At 38.9% G+C, this 16,364-nt stretch overlaps 1 protein-coding gene across 1 annotated transcript in view; it reads right to left on the reverse strand.

Annotated features, from left to right (window-relative positions):
• The window catches only part of rasgef1ba (RasGEF domain family, member 1Ba), an 80,676-nt gene extending 67,572 nt beyond the window's left edge, over positions 1–13,104 (reverse strand). The window contains exons 1-2 of the mRNA XM_081610912.1: positions 12,844–13,104; positions 5,587–5,634 (exon numbers count right to left, since the gene is read on the reverse strand). Of these exons, the coding sequence (XP_081467038.1) occupies positions 5,587–5,634; positions 12,844–12,912 (117 nt within the window). The 5' untranslated portion in view covers positions 12,913–13,104. The remainder of the gene's footprint in view (positions 1–5,586; positions 5,635–12,843) is intronic.
• Between the last annotated feature and the right edge of the window lie 3,260 nt (positions 13,105–16,364).

The raw sequence follows: 16,364 nt of genomic DNA on the forward strand, positions 1-16,364 counted from the left end.
AACAATTAAGGCCAAATGGCTGATAAAAACCTGGAAACCGTTTGAAGTTTGAAAACTGCTCCTAATTTGTTGTAATTTGAAGAGTGAGCTGGAACAAATGGTGAACAGAACCACATATTCAAATTATATTGAACTATTAAGGTTAATTATATGTAAATTGAGTATATTTAGGACGATTTTTTTAATTTAATTGATATAAAAATGTAACTACAGAGAAATAAAGTTGACAAGTGATGGTGTACCAGCAGGGTTAATCCACCCAGTTACATTTCAGAACACATTGGCTCGGATGAAGAATATCAGTTCTGACTGATCCAGTAATTTTCGTTTTATGTCATTTTTATTCACAGAAACCATCAGTAAAGAATAGTAAAACTTGAATTAGCCTAGAAATTGCATGTAAGCAAACAGCAGCAGACCGCTATAATCCCCTCTGGCTTTGGCTCGTTGTTCTTAGAAAGCCTGTAAGCTTTTCATGATGAGGCTCTGCGGTAATGTACCTGCGGATCCATACCACACCGCCCAGGCACCTGCTGCCATTTGATGCTTACAGCTCTGCAAAAAGCAAAGCAGGAGGATCCCGGTTGGTGGTCACAGGGGGAAGTCTTAGAAACGGAACATAAAAGGATGCTTTCATTCGTTTCTGATAAATTGGAAATTGACAAAACCATAAATCTGCTTGTGCTGCTGTCCTAAGTAATTAACAAAGTCACGAGCCAGCTGGCATCGAGTCGCCACTCTCTTCTTTTACTAGATTAAGCCAAGCAAAGACCAAGCAGGAACGTAATGCCCTTTGTTGGTGCTTAATTGGCTTTCCGTGGAGTGTTACCATTTGCATTACACAACAACAGAGTGATCAAAGTAGCGTTTGAATTCAGTAGAAAACATGGCATCATCAACAAAAAGAGGAGTTTTTATGCCATCTGCTGCTTGAGCGTTAATCTGAATTGTTTTATTAGTTCAAAAGAATCTAAATACACAACAAATCAGTTACAAACTCTCAATTCGACCCCGATGTCTGCTTCTGCCAATGTTGCTTGTTAATTTTGAAGCTTTTTAATTAAAAACATCATGTTTGAGAGCTAAATACTCAGCCAATTTAAGGTGCAATCATCTGGTCCCCAAAGCAATAAAAAAAAAAAGCTGCATATTGAGAGGACTTACCAATCTGCTGTCGAGCAGAAGCCTCTCATCAGTCAGCGAGCAACGAAAGGTTGGCTGCAGGAAGCCAGTTTATCATCCTGAAGCACAAACAACCCAGAGCTGAGGTCAGTAGAAACTAAAATAAATTATATGCATCTAAAGCTGCAGAATGCAACTTTTATGAAAATATGTTGGGTTTTTTTTATATTTGTTAAAACTGTCACCATGTAGTGACAGTTTAAGATGAGAAAAGATCAATCTCCTCCAACTACAAACTGAGTGATAACTGCAAACAACCAATCAGAGCCAGGAGGCGGGTCTTAGCGTTGTCAATCAATTCTGCTAAATGTGCTAATAGTGGAGAAACAACTTACTGTTACAGAAAAACCATGCTAACTAGCTTTAGCATTCAGCTAAGTGCAGTAGAAAACAAGGGAGTTTAGGGGAGGGAGGATGAGCAGCACCACACTAGACTGATTGGCAGCGCTAAGACCCGCCTCCTGGATCTGATTGGTTGTTTCTAATTAGCACCGGGAGAAGGCAGAGGAGCTCGATTTTTTTTCCCCACAGATTTTCTGTCTCATCCACTCATGACATAGTGACAGTTTACACAAATGTGTAAGTAAATATTTTTATAAAACATTTTATACATTCTGGACATTTAATTCTAACATCTAAAAAATAAATGTAGCTCTGCTGGAGGTGAACTTTGACCCCAATCTTTAACAGGTTTTCTTCCAGAATTATCCTTCATTACCCATCAACCACCACCAGATTTAGGTCTACATATAGAAGTGGAAGAAACTTGATTTTTTGTTGTTGTTGAAAAATAAATAATTAGAACTGGGTCACTCAGACCGGCATGAGAAAGTTGGATACGAGTCGCATTTGCCTGCTGTGTAAACGTTCACTTGGAAAGTTTAGTTTGGTCTTTTCTAACATCTCTGCAAACTTTGGTTTTAGACACAAAATGCAGGTCTGGAAAAGTCTGGAAAATCCGACTGAGACAGTTGAACTTTAGTTAAGATTGGATTCAACAGAACTGAGAACAGTTGAAGACTGTGTCCTGAAGATGAATCAGAACATTTTTACCAATTTATTGCATCTTTGATTATTTTTTTCCTCCATAAATGGCCCCCGGGCTGCACTTTGGTGTACCGTTTTCTTAGCTCAGCTCATAATGAGAATACATTACACATTCTAGCAAACATTGTAGCCCCTGAACAAGCATTCCCTGCAGCTCCAGCCATGTTTGACAGGCACAAGCAGAATGCCAGGTAAAACAAATAAATGCCTGGAGCGACGCAGCAGCTGTGCAGAAACCTGCTGAGCTGTGAGGAGCTGCAGCACACCAACAGAGGAATGACGCTAATAAAAATCTAAATGTATTAAAGCAGGACAGGCGTCTAATGCCGACCTGGAGGTGAGCGTTCAGGCTAATCGAGGCTGATGCTTCAGGTGCAAAAAGAATGAATGGAGTCGGACCAGAAGCAGACAGATCATTTCAAAACAAAGCAAACATTTTCATTTCTGTTTGCAATGGAGAGAAAACACAAACCTGTCAGGTCTGGATGCAAACTGTTGAGTTTCACATACAATCCAAAGAAAAACTGCTGCTAGAGATGAAGACATTAATTATACATTAATACCACTTAGAACGACAGATTCAGATTTAACTAAATCAGAATCTTTTTCTTATTATTATTATTCCCATGTCCCACGTGTCGGTGTCTGGGTGGGCATTCACTCTACTTTAATCACCACAAATTGAGCCCTGCTGAGGATTTATGAGCACAACGCTGCAGTTACATGCTGCTGCATAACCAGAGCCCATTACCCACACGCAAACAGGAAATCAATGGGAAACGGCCATTTTAATGCACAAGATACAGTATTAATTACCTCTGTTTCATTGTGCATAAATCTGCTGGGGGTTTTTATGCGTTTCTGCAGGACAAACTTGGACGAGTTGAGCCCTCCTCTCGGGAAAATGAATTGTCCAGAAGCATTAAAACGTACAGAGGAAATCCTCTCGGAGTAAATTAGTGAGAAAACGGATCAAGTCCTGGAAGCTGTGAGCCGTTTGCATCATGAGGTCAAAGGGTCGAGAGAGAAACTCGTATTTACAGTGCGGCCCTTCATCTTTTATCGCAACAAACCTTTCTCATACAAATGATCCCCAAAAGGTAAATATTTACCGATATATTTTTAAAGCTGCCATTTTGTCTCAGTGTGACCAGTAAAAATCACATTTCACTTCACCCTGAGCCGTGCCAGCGAGCTAATCGTTTCCTGAAATTGTTCATCCATATTAGTTATTAAAGCGAGCCCAGGCTGAGATCTATGAATCATTTATGAGCTGAAGCAGAGACTAATTGAAAAGAAAGAACAGATTGTGGTAAAGGTCTTCAGCTCAGTGGGCTTTTCAAAATTTGTGAGGCAGGAAGCTACAAAAGGTGTTGCAAGAAAAGTCACAGGGTGACGCTTTCCCCCCCAGTGGAGCAACTAAATCAGTGAAATATTTAAAATTTCTACTATTAAGCAGCAATTTGAAGGAAGCTGCTATAAAGATGAAGCTCATAACTGCATCCTGTACAATGTGACGCTTTCTACAGCCAAATTCTACTGAGATGTTCCTAAAAAGCAGCTATTGACAGAAGCTTGCCACTGAGGAGACGCAAGAGTTTAAAAATGTGACAAGGGGAGAAATTCTTGTCTGACGGTGAAGTCAAAGAGGATTTTACTAAATAGCCCAACAAAGAATCAAAAATAAGCAAATAAAAGAAAAGTTAACTCGTTCTGCATCAAGATGCATCAACACACTGACTTATTTTATCCTGGTTTACATAAGTTATGCAGAATGTACCTGCTACAGCATTCTAGATAGAAAAAAAAAAGAGTAAATTTCCACTAAAAACCTCAGAAACTGAGAATAATTTCAGAAATTTTCTAGAAAAAAAATGTGGAAATTTCTGAGTCTGAAAAGACAAAAATGTGCTTTAAAAAAAAAAAAAGAAAAATTAGACTAATCTCAAAACTTTCAACTTTTCAAACTCAGAAATGTTCACTTTTGCTAAAAAATTTCTGAAATTAATCTCAAACTTTCTGACTTTTTTGCAGGAAATCATCCGTGCAGGATGAACCACTGAGGATGGGAAAGACCAATCGGCCAAATTAAGTCTCCACCCCCGACTCAGAGACTTACAGCAAACAGAGCAGACCAGCCTGTAACCATAACAACAGGTGAGTTTTCCTGAGTTGTCACAACAATCCCATGGAGGAAAACCTTTCTCAGCTGTTACAGGTCAAAGGTCACATGTAGGCATCTCTTATATTTCAAATTATTTTAGCTAAAGCTGACCAGGAAGCACAATGTATGATGGTGTATTAGGGCAATTGTAGATTTTATTTTTTTTAAAGGAAGAGTAAATTTTGTGAATTATCAAACCTGTGACCAGGGTCTGAACCTACTGGTGTTTTTTTGAATACTGAAAATCCTCTTAGACTGCTGCTTCTGTGGGGTTTTTCCTGAGTCTCCATCCTGTCCAGTCATCTGGAGCCTGGTTCTGCTGGAGGTTTCCTCCCGTCACAAAGGAGTCATTTCTCTCCACAGTCGCCAAACACTTGATCGGTTAGGATGAAAGCTGCAAGTTGCAGATATAGAATGATAGATGTGCAAAACATAAAATCTTACCATTTTTGGTTTAGGTTCTAAAACAAAACTAGTCTACTAGAAAGTTTTCAGCAAGATAATAGAACTTCTTTTAAGTCAACGATTCCTTAATATTGATGAAAATCTGCTAGTGGAACCAGTACTTTTTCATCATAATTAAGTAATTAACTTAAAACAAGCTGACACAAAGCTTGTAATTTAGCTTTGTGTCATTTCAAGTACACCAAGATATTTGTACTATATTCTAGATAAAAATACTTGGTAAGATTTTGTGTTTTTGCAGTGCATCTGTAAAATGTTATGAGAAAACTTCAATTATCTCTGTTGGACTGTGAACTTGTCCGTTTACTCAAGTCTGCATCAGATTAATGTAAACTTTTTTTATATAATCAGAATCAGACAGGCTGACTTTTCCTGTCTTGTGACTGATCCAAACGGGCGATTTTGAGTCAACACGTGTTTTTTCTGCAGCATTTCGGTCCGGCTCAGTGGTTTCATATGACCAACAGCAGCAGCCGACCGCAAACTCAAGAGAAGCCAGAAAATGTTAAAACATTTCACATGTGGAAACGTAAAATTATCTGCACATAAACTCCCCTCTGATGTTGCAGCCACACACTGTGAACTGATGGAGACCATGTGATGTTTTCAGCCGGTATAAGCTGTTCTGTGCTGCGATTGGTGCAGGCGGCCGTGTGTGGACATGTTGTTCTTCAAAGCGTGAAGAACACAAGTTAACACAAACATGAAACGTTCAAGTGTTTACTGACCCGCTGTCTGGAGGAAAGACCGAGTCCAAGATGCGGCGGACTGCGACACTGCATGGAGGAGAGAGAAGAAAGTTAAAATGCAGTTTTTATACATCTTAAGGTTGAAATGTTGGAGGAAACTGAACCCTTTAACTAAAAACTAGTCATTTCATTTCTACAACATAAAGAAGCGTTTTGAATTTAGGCTTCGTTCACACTGCAGCCTGAAGTGACACAATTCAGATTTTTTTTTTTTTTCCCCAAAAGCGACCCAGGCCGCTTGGATATCTGATCGTTTCAAACATGACGCGAGTCTTTACGGCCGGGTTGCATTCATCCGACCTGAACGTCATCGATACTCGACAAACGTCACTATTCGGCGCCCGGAAGCGGCGGACAATAATGAGGATTAAGTCGTTGGTGTGCTGGCAGCAGTCGGATAACTTCATAATCGTAAAATCAGCTCCACCATTAGCATTCACGTTTACTTCCGCAAACACCGAACTCAGTGTTTGGTAAAACACTGAGCACGCTCTGTGTCGTTATTGCGCCCTCTACTGTACATGCGGGACACTTTCAGGTCGTTTGTAGTTCACACAGGACTGCAAACAAGTCATGTGTTTGGAAGTGTAACTGACCATGTCAAAAAAATAAATAAAATAAATACGATTTCACAAAAATAAAATAAAATAAATTGGATTTGGGTCACTTCAGGCTGCAGACATTCCTTAACATGGGAAAGACTAAAAGACATGTCATTCAAGTATAGTAGATGGGTGTTAGTTCATTAGTCAGGAAAAATCTACCAGAAAAGCTTCTTCAAACCACACAGTGAGGCAACTGCAGCAAAAAATGGCATCCCTGAGTCACTAGGTCTCCATCGCCATGGTAACTGCCCAACCAAACAAACATTTGAAGTGAGTTAAACTGAAAATGCCATTTTTGTTCAGTTGACACTGAAGTCAACTTCAGTATTTTGGACCAACACTTAAAGTTGGTCCAAAATAAAACAAAAGTACCACAAGTCATTTTTTTTTGCAAGTTTCAAGTTTATAAGGAACAATCCAACACAAGTTTGAATCTAGATTAAAATACAGCCTGTTTCGAGTTGTTTTTGAACAATAACTGGAAAACTGACCAACATATTTGAGTGCCATCATCAATACACATCATCAAAATGTAATGTTTGTTACTAGTTTCTCAAATCTTTACTGTATGGATGTTTTTTTTTAAGATGTAAAACACTCTGAACTTCCTCATTGTAGAAATGTCCCATAAAAATAAACTTGACTAAGTCTCTTATGACTGAAATAAATAATTATTATTAAATCCATGACATCTAGCTCTAACTCTGCATCATTTTATATTAGAAATATTAAAAGTGACTGAAAACAGTTAAGTCTGCAGAGAGAATCAGCAGGACTGATCCAGGACGTTTCAGGTCTATGGTTAGGAAAAGCGCAGCTAGCATCTCTGCACACCCCACACATCCTGGACACAAACTGTGCAGACTTTTACCAACAGGACGGTAAACACTGGAGACAGTTTCTTCCTCCTGGTTGTAGTAGAACCAAAAAAAAAGATTTCCCAACAATTCTTTTTATACATTTCCAATTAAACTGTCTTCACCGAAAAAGCAAACTAAAGTCACATTTCTTGTTTGTGGTTAAACTTCTGAGCTTCACCAGAACACGTATTCCAATTTGATGAATACAACCGTTTATTCTTTTGTAGAACAAAAACAGAATTTAAAGCTAAAACTTTTCCAAACAACAAAACTTGGTCGATTTCTATATGCTTTTACTGTACAAGACCAAAAACTGGTGTTTTCTCGAACAGCTGTCTTTTTTTTTTTTAAATCTGCAGTTTGAACGCCGACATTCACAAACTTGAACAATGAGAAGAAACAAAATAATTCCCAAACATGATGAAGAAAGAGACTTTCCCTTTAAATAACGACTGTTTAAGCTGTTGGATTCCCTGCTGGCTAAGAGCTTCATGCAGCAAATGCAAATTACAAATAAACAGACATTTAAATGTGTTAGACATTTTATTAGAAGTAATGTTGGAGCAACGGATCCTAATGAGTGTTTAAAAGGCAGAACAAGAAGCTCCCAAAGGAGTATTTTACCAAGAAAAACCACATCAGTCAGCTAATGAGCTGCAGAAAACACACAGACATGAACAGATTCACTCTAAACACCGATAACACACACACACACCTTACAGAGCGATAAAGATGATTTACAAGGTGAAATTTACTGTCGGCTGTGACCTGCAACAAACCTCTATGCCTAGAGATTAGATTTGATCCAGAGCAGGCAGAAAACCTCCAGGATGAACCTGGTTTTGTTTTACAAGCTGCATCATCTGGAACATTTTGAAGATGCTTCAAAACGTGTGAATTCAAGGTAAACGGTAAAACAGCTGAGAACATTTGAGACCCATAATAAACAACTTTCAGCTGACAAGTTAATAATTAATCAGATTCCATTCTAGATAATTTAATAATGCATTTTTTTCACACCCAGTGGTCAATAAAGTGATCAGTTTTCCAAAAGTCATTCCCTACAACTCCAGCAAAGCAAAGAATGCAAATAGGAGAAAACCTACGCATGATTGGTTCCTACAACAGGATTTTTTTTTAGACAATCTGAGTGTCCCTACCCAGCATATGGTTATTTGATCAATAACCATTTGAATCTGGATCAGTTTTCTTCTTAAGTTCTTAAATAATTGAATTTAATTCTTGAAAAGTACAAAAACAGAAATTAACTGGAATCATTTTTTTCTAAACAACCCAAAACTGTCATTAATTCCTTTAATTGATCATCAAAACCTTAAAGAAAAAGAACCTTAACATTGTAAAAGCTGCTGATCCTGCACTTTTCACCCAAATCTACTAGAAACTGCTTGAAATCATTCAGACAAAGATCTGCTGTTTGACCCTTTATTCCAAAAAACTAAATGTTTTGCAGTTTGTGAAACCCCAGATCACAACTTTCTCCCGTCGTTCACTTTGTTTTATGTTCGACACCACCCCCTAGTGGCCACATCATCCAATTATAATTAATCAATCCCGTTGTAAAAATAAATGCCCCGTTGCCTCAGACAGGCATCATAAATCTCTGCACAGCAACCAAAACCAAACATCCAATTAGACCAAAGTCTAAAATCAAATCAGGACGTAACAGAGCTGCTCCAACATCCTACAACACAGCAGCAAATCTACTACAGAATGAAACAACTCAAGTGATGGGATGGCCTAGTCAAAGTCCAGATCTCAACCTGAAGGACCTTGAAAAAGGCTGTGAAGAAACATCTCAATGAGCTGCAATGATGTTGGAAAGAAACGTGTCTCCAAAAAAGTGAGAGAGAGACCTGGAGAAAACAAAGTGTTGCTGCTGGTTCCACGTGATGTTGGATCATCGTTTGTTTTTAATATATAAACAGATTGTTAAATAATGTTACAACCAGATCATTTCTATTATACCCCCATGGAAATAAAAACACGTTTTCTGCGTTTTGAAACTTCTTCAACATGACTGGTCCTTTAAAATCCTGATTTTACAAAGGCAGAGATTTACAGTACAATAATTAGTTTAGTTTGCACAATTAAAATACAGATCAAACAGATTAAAAGACAATAATAATAATAATAATAATAACAGTGTGGGAAGAGGAAAAAGCCAAACACCTCCACCCAAATAGTAAGGCTGGACAAAAAGGCTGAAAATCTTATTACACAATACTGTAAATGTTTCATATCAGTCAATATCAATAATCATCATTGATTAGATTTTGCTTTAAATATCTGAAATGCTGCCCAACTGGTGGCATGACTTTTCATATTTTATCCACAGTTTTCTCTCCACACCATTGTTTTATTTTTAAGCCGTTATGAGGCGAAACCTGAAACTGTAACTCAACAAGTTGTTGCTAGGTAACCAAACTGAGTGAGTTGCTAGGTAACCAAAGAGCGAGTGAGTGAGTTAATTCCACCAACATTTCTTACTTAGAACCTTGGAGTTCAGTAAATATTGAATATTCGATCTGATGTCAGGCGATATTGATCACATGTCTGTCTCGATACACATCGTTATTGATTTATTGGGGAACCTTACCAAAATAGTATAGAAAAAATATATAATCCAAGAAAACAATCCTTCAGCAAGTTGATCATATATTTAGGAATACAATCATACTGAAAAAATAAACATATCTATGAAGTATTAATGAAGAATTAAAAGAAATTTAATGAAGCGACGATGTTGCAGTAAAACCCAGCGAAGCTCAGAGAAACTCTCCTCCAGGGTTTCTGGTATCCAGCAGCCATTAGCTGCAGATTCCTCCAGATGGGCTTCAGCACCACTGAACGTCACAAATAGCTGGGAAAGACGTGAAAGCTGGTCACTGTGGGGTTTGGCACGTTTGGATGAGGCACAGCTGCCGATCATGAGGGGAAATGAGGGTTCTCGTAATCATCTTCATTGAATGTGATCAACCTTCTGTCAATGAGAAAAAGACCTTCTGGATTAGTTTCAGGTCTGACCGACAGCAGAGGGACCGTCCGCCTGGCCGCTTTCCCAACCAGCACGACTAATGAGAGCCTAATTGATCTCCATCTATTACTGAAAAGATCATTAATAGTATGAAATGAGTTTTAGATAATTTCTGAATTATTTAAGACAAAAATGTTACCGAGGAGTTTTATTTAAACAAATCATTATGTCTGAAATCAAAACCTTCAGATGCCTGATCTCACACAAGTTCATAGTTTAAGGTGGAATTAGAAAAATACCACCTTATATAACAGTCTGTGCATCTAATCATTTAATATCCCAGAAGTTGGTGCTGCTTTTTCAAAGAACTTCCAGCGCCGATGTTCTTGGACACATGCGAAGGTTTTAATATCTTGGGTTTATGCAATGCGTGAAGAGCAGATTGGGATGAAGCCTGATGGATTGGCAATCACTCGCCGTTGAGGATTATAACCATAAGAATAAATCTGAATGTGTCCGTCATCTGGAGTTATGCAATCAGCCCCAGTTTCCCAGACAACATAACTGCTTAAACGCTTACAGGGTTTAGCATAAGTCTTAATGCCTCAATATATCTAGAAATCAGATATTGAATAAAAATCTAAATCGGTGACGATGTACCTGATCCATAAGAGCAGATCTATTCAGTCATATTACTGGAAAACACTGTAAATATCCAAAATAAGCAAATCGACAAATTCAGTGGAGCTGGTGGAAACCGCAAAACAAAACTTTTCAGATTTTTATTATAGCAGTTTTCACAATTACAAACTATTTGTGATGTAAAATATAACCCGAATGGATATGAATACTTTTGAAATTTACTCAGTGTATCTATTCTTTATTTTTATAACTCTGAATTTTGCTGAAATCTTTTCTTACTTTGGGTTATTTACAAAGTTTATTTGTAGGGTTAGGTTAGTTTAATCTTGTTTCTTTGTTTTTGTTATTTACCTTTCAAAGTTAGACGGTAAGAAAATGTTTTGGTTTTGTTTTTTAAACAAGAGCAGGAAACAATGGAAAGTTTGATTTTTGTCATTTGCTGACCAAACTGGAAAAATAAACCATGAAAAGCAACCTTGATGTTTTTTGGACACTGGACGTCTTTCACCTGCATTTGAAACTTCCCCACAGTGCAGCAGTGACTCATTCATTAAACTTTTAATATCATTTTTGGTTTGACCATCACCATTACCCAGTTTATATACCAAAGTAATTCTCAAGCTGGGTGATTATCTTCGTTTTCAGAGTTAAAATGTGCACAAAACTTTTGCTTTTGATAAATAGTTCACATTGAAAACATCTCTGTAGAAGTCATGTCCTAGAAATCCATTCAGCATTGCTACAAGCATGAAAAAGGCATGAAAAGCTGAAAGCAGCCCGGCTGGAGATGAAGCGAAAGTCTTCTCACCAACACAAAGTCAGGTGTGATCTGATGCCTTCTGACAATTTAAACGTCAATCTCCACATCACTCTGACACCAACATCCAAGAGATTTTACAGCCTGTCCCCAACGTGTCAACCAAAATGGCAGCGGCTTGTCTTTGGATCATTGTGGCAGCAAAGTGAAATGAAAAAAATTAATCTTTAATCGTCACATCCTTCACAAAAACAAAAATTAAAAAACACTGCCGCCTTTTGGCAAAAATAAAATGACTAATATGGAACAAAATAGATTAAGATAATACATATGACTGCAACTAATGATTATTTTAGTTATCGATTATTCTATCGATCAATCGGGGAAAAAAAACTATTTGGCACATTCTGTAGATTTCTCATCGAACTGCTTAAGCTATTCTTATACAATATTATAAAGGCATAAAAAGGATGGAAATTAAATAATTCAGTTTATTTTTTTAATAAAACATGTTATTGCCTAAAATGTAACAAGTCATCTGTAGCTAAAATACTTCTAAAAGTCCATCTTTCTGCATTTCTTTTGGACATCAATACAGTGCAAAGCTAATCTGCCAAATATTTTTTACTAACCAATTTAATAGATAGAAAAATGTGATTATTTTAAATGGGTGAAGTTAAAATATGCCACTTGAGTTCTAGGTAGATAAAAATGTCAAAGGGTTTTTTTCATCTTACAGTTTTATGTTAATTAGTGCTTTTAGTGAGTTGTACTTTCAGTGAATTTCATTTTATCAGTCTGTATACTCGAGTTAATGATGACAAAACTGCTTGACCATCATTTTAAGTCATCGACCCATAGCTGTTGCATTGCTTTCACAAATCACAAACTTGTTTTTCTATATTCTGCGATCAGTGTAGATGAATCTAGACTAGTTTCGCCAACAGCAGCAGCATGTCTGTGGCACACTGACCCAAACACAGAGGAAGAGTTTGACTCTTGGCCATTTCTTACTTGATGCCACTTTCTGGCAACGTCACAGTCACCATCTTTAAGCTGTGAACTCAGACATTGTGCAATAAAAAGAACTTCTGAGCTCATCCAACACAAACAGCGGCTTCTGTAGGAAATTTAGAATAAGGATTATAACAGAAGATGCAAAAATTACGCGTTTAATCCACCTGTAAGCAGCATGAAGTTGACACGCAACACAACATATGAACAAACCCTCTGCTGATTCTCACAAATAACGGAACAGTGACTTAAATTATTATTATTATAATGGAGGGAGAATCTGTTCAGCTCACACCTGACAGCACCGCATTAACAATGCATGAAGGCTGCGGGATTTTAAAAACCAACCCGGTGCATCCTCACCTCAAACAGAGCAGGAGTCCTCTTGTTGGGAAGTGCGCATCCCAGTAATTCAGCCAGAAACTTCGCCATGTAGCAGTGAGAAGTGAAATTTCCCTGAAGTAGTGAAGCTTTATCAAGTTCAAAACTCCTATTTTCCTAAAGGCATCACCTTTCTGTCTTCCTCACCAGTTTCCCGAGCGAAACGGGGAAGTTCCGCCCGATAACAGGAGCGGAATTCTGGCTTAAACATCCGCAGAACTCCCGCTGGATGTGGAGGTTTATAATCTTTACTCCCACCGCCAAAATAATCTGAGGTTTAGCGTCGAAAATAAATCAGAAGGCGGCGACAGAGGGAGGGAGGAGGAGTGGGCGGGGCAACGAGCTGCAGGTGGTTTTCAGCGACAGGTGTTTGTTTTAGCAGATGATGATGGACAGGGCCGGCCAGAGACGTTTGGAGGGGCTCAGAGTTAAAAATGGGCACAACAATAACAAATAACAACCCATATTCACTAAGAATCATGTCTTCAAATTCAAAAATACTTTATTGATCTGTTATGAAGCAATAAGATGGAAAGTGTGTATGTAATTTGTTTGTTTGTTACCTTTTGGGTGTGTCCCTGTAGCGGCCATTTTGACACTTCTTAAGAAGGAGGCCCACCTCAAACCCAGCCTTTTATAGAAAGTTTCATGTTTGCTGGAGTTTGATTGGCTGAGCAGTTAATTGAGAAGGCGGGGACAACCATATATAAGAAGACTGTTTGCTGTGCAGAAGAGAGACAGAGACTGAGAGAGGACATTGTGGGTTGTGGCTGACTTTTGCTGTGCTGATGGAGGCCGAATAAATCACCTTTGTTCATGGTACAATCTACTATGCTGAGTTTTGAGTTTTTTCTTCCACACCACACTTCTCAGCGTAACAAGTGGTGTCAGAAGTGGGATAGTTGACGCCTGTAAATCAAGGAAGACAACAGGCCAAATGAGAGGAGTTGGACGTGGAAGAACTCGTGGGACAAAGAAAAGCCCCCTTTCTGAGATGGAAGACGGACAAAGTGGAGGAACGGCAGAGCCCGATTCACTACCTGAAGGAGCCATGGCTGGTGAAGACATTATGGAACCAGTTGTGTGGCCTAAGCAGACCATATTTGGTGCTGTGAGTAAAGAACTTTCTGAACCTGACATCTTTGATGAAATAAGAGAATTTATGCGACATTCTAAACGAACAGAAGCAATATTGTTTGATCAGATTGAACAGTTGCGCAGTGACCTGCCAAAACTGCAAAGTGATGTTTATGCTGAACATGAGCTGTTTGTTGAGACTGGCTTTTCTAAAGAAGCAGCTTTTCCAAAGCGAGAGACTAGGACACTGTCTAGGCAGTCTGCCTCAGAGCAAGCCCAAGGAGCCTCTGATTACCAAGCTGCACCTCATTCTCAATCACTTGCTGCACAGCCTCAGCAGCCTACAGCACAAGGAGGTCCAGCACAAAGAGGGGATCCAAACCGTGGAGGTGATCCTAGGATACCTGACTTTAAAGAAGGTGAGGATCCTGAAAGTTTCTTCATACGTTTTGAACGCATTGCTAAAACATGGGGATGGCCCCCAGCTGAATGGGCTGCCAGGGTGGTCACATTATTGACTGGAAAAGCCCTAGATGCTTATGCTGGAATGGATGAAGACCAGTCTGACTCTTATGACTCTATTAAAGCTGCTGTATTGTCTAAGTTTGATGTAACAGAAGAGACCTACAGATACCGGTTTCGAAGCTCCAAGGTACCAGTGGGAGAGAGTGTACGTGAAACCTATGGTCGGATAAAGGGACTCTACAAGCGATGGATGCGGCCTGACAGTCGGAGTAAAGAAGAGATTGGGGAAACCATCATTTTGGAGCAGTATCTACGTGTGCTTCAATCAGATGTTCGCACGTGGGTGAAGGAGAACAATCCAAAGACTGGAGAGGAAGCGGCAGACCTGGCTGAACGTTACCTGGCTGCTCACAGAGAACCTTTCAAGTCAAGAGTAGCTGAGAGACCAAGGTCTATGGAGGTGACACCCCCAGGTGCAACAAATGTGGACAATTTGGACAAGAGGGGTGGTAAGAAGCCTTCACAGTCCAGGCTAAATTATAGTCTTATTTGTTACTATTGTCAGCAGCCTGGTCACAAAGCTTCTTTATGTCCTTTAAGAAAACCTAAATCAGAGTTATGTGTGGTACCTTCCAAAGAACATAATTATGAACTTGCTTCTGATGGATTGATTCCACATAAACATGTAGTGGATGTGGTGATAAATGGCAAGGCTGTAAAAGCTCTTGCAGACACAGGTAGCTCACAAACTCTGGTGAAATCTTCTGTGTTGAGTAATGTACTGCCTAACTTTAACAAACCTGTAAACATTACTTGTGTTCATGGATGTCCGAGAGAATATCCAACTGCTGATGTCACTATTGAAGTTGAAAGCCAAGCTTTTATGTTGACTGTTGGAGTGTTGAATCAGTTAGCATATGATGTGATCCTAGGAGAAGATTTACCAATCTTAGACAGTTTGGTTCAAACAAACTCTGTGGCTTATTCCTGTACTGTCATCACACGTTCCATGGAAAAGGGTTTAGAACCTCTGCCAGATGCAGGTGATGATCTGTATGAAGGAGGAAGTAAGGTCAGGAAATCAAAACGACAGCGCAGACAGGAGAAAAATAAGAACAAAAACAGGTCGAAACTTTCTGAACCTGTATTGTCATTAACTCCATGTAGTGATTTCCAGTGGGAAATGCCTAATAACTTTAAAGAGAGACAGGAAAACGATCCATCTTTGAAACCTCTCTTTAATAAAGCATGCAAAGATGGTGAAAAAGAGAGTACTACAGAGGTTAAAGGTTTAGCAGGAGAACCTTTTATTATAAAGGATAAACTGTTGTATCTAGCAGACATTGATGAACCCAGACTTGTTGTGCCAAAAGAATATCGTTCAGTAATTCTGCATTTGGGTCACACGGTACCATGGTCAGGACACCTAGGACAGGCAAAAACCTATAATCGTGTTGCTCAACGTTTTTATTGGCCAGGATTATATAAAGACGTGGTTGACTACTGCAAAACATGTCATGACTGTCAGTTGGTGGCCCCTACTAAAGTTTCAGACCGAGCCCAGTTGCAGACATTACCTATAATGAGTGTTCCTTATGAGAGAATCGCCATGGATATCATAGGTCCTTTACCTAGGAGCAGTAATGGCCATAAATATGCATTAGTCATCTGTGATTATGCAACCAGATATCCAGATGTTTACCCATTACGTTCTCTGCAGGTCAAGCACATTGTTCGATGTTTAGTTGATCTTTTCTCCAGAGTGGGTATCCCAAAGGAGATTCTGACAGATCAGGGTACCAATTTCATGTCACAAGTGATGAGAACTCTTTATGATCAACTGGGTGTAAAAGGTATTCGTACTACCCCATACCATCCAGAAACCGATGGTTTGGTTGAACGATTCAATGGTACATTAAAGCAGATGTTGAGAAAGTTTATTGATGACACTGGCAAAATCT

Source organism: Poecilia reticulata, chromosome 9 (genome assembly GCF_904066995.2).
Source record: "Poecilia reticulata chromosome 9, P_reticulata-male-v2, whole genome shotgun sequence".
Classification (NCBI taxonomy): Eukaryota; Metazoa; Chordata; class Actinopteri; order Cyprinodontiformes; family Poeciliidae; genus Poecilia; species Poecilia reticulata.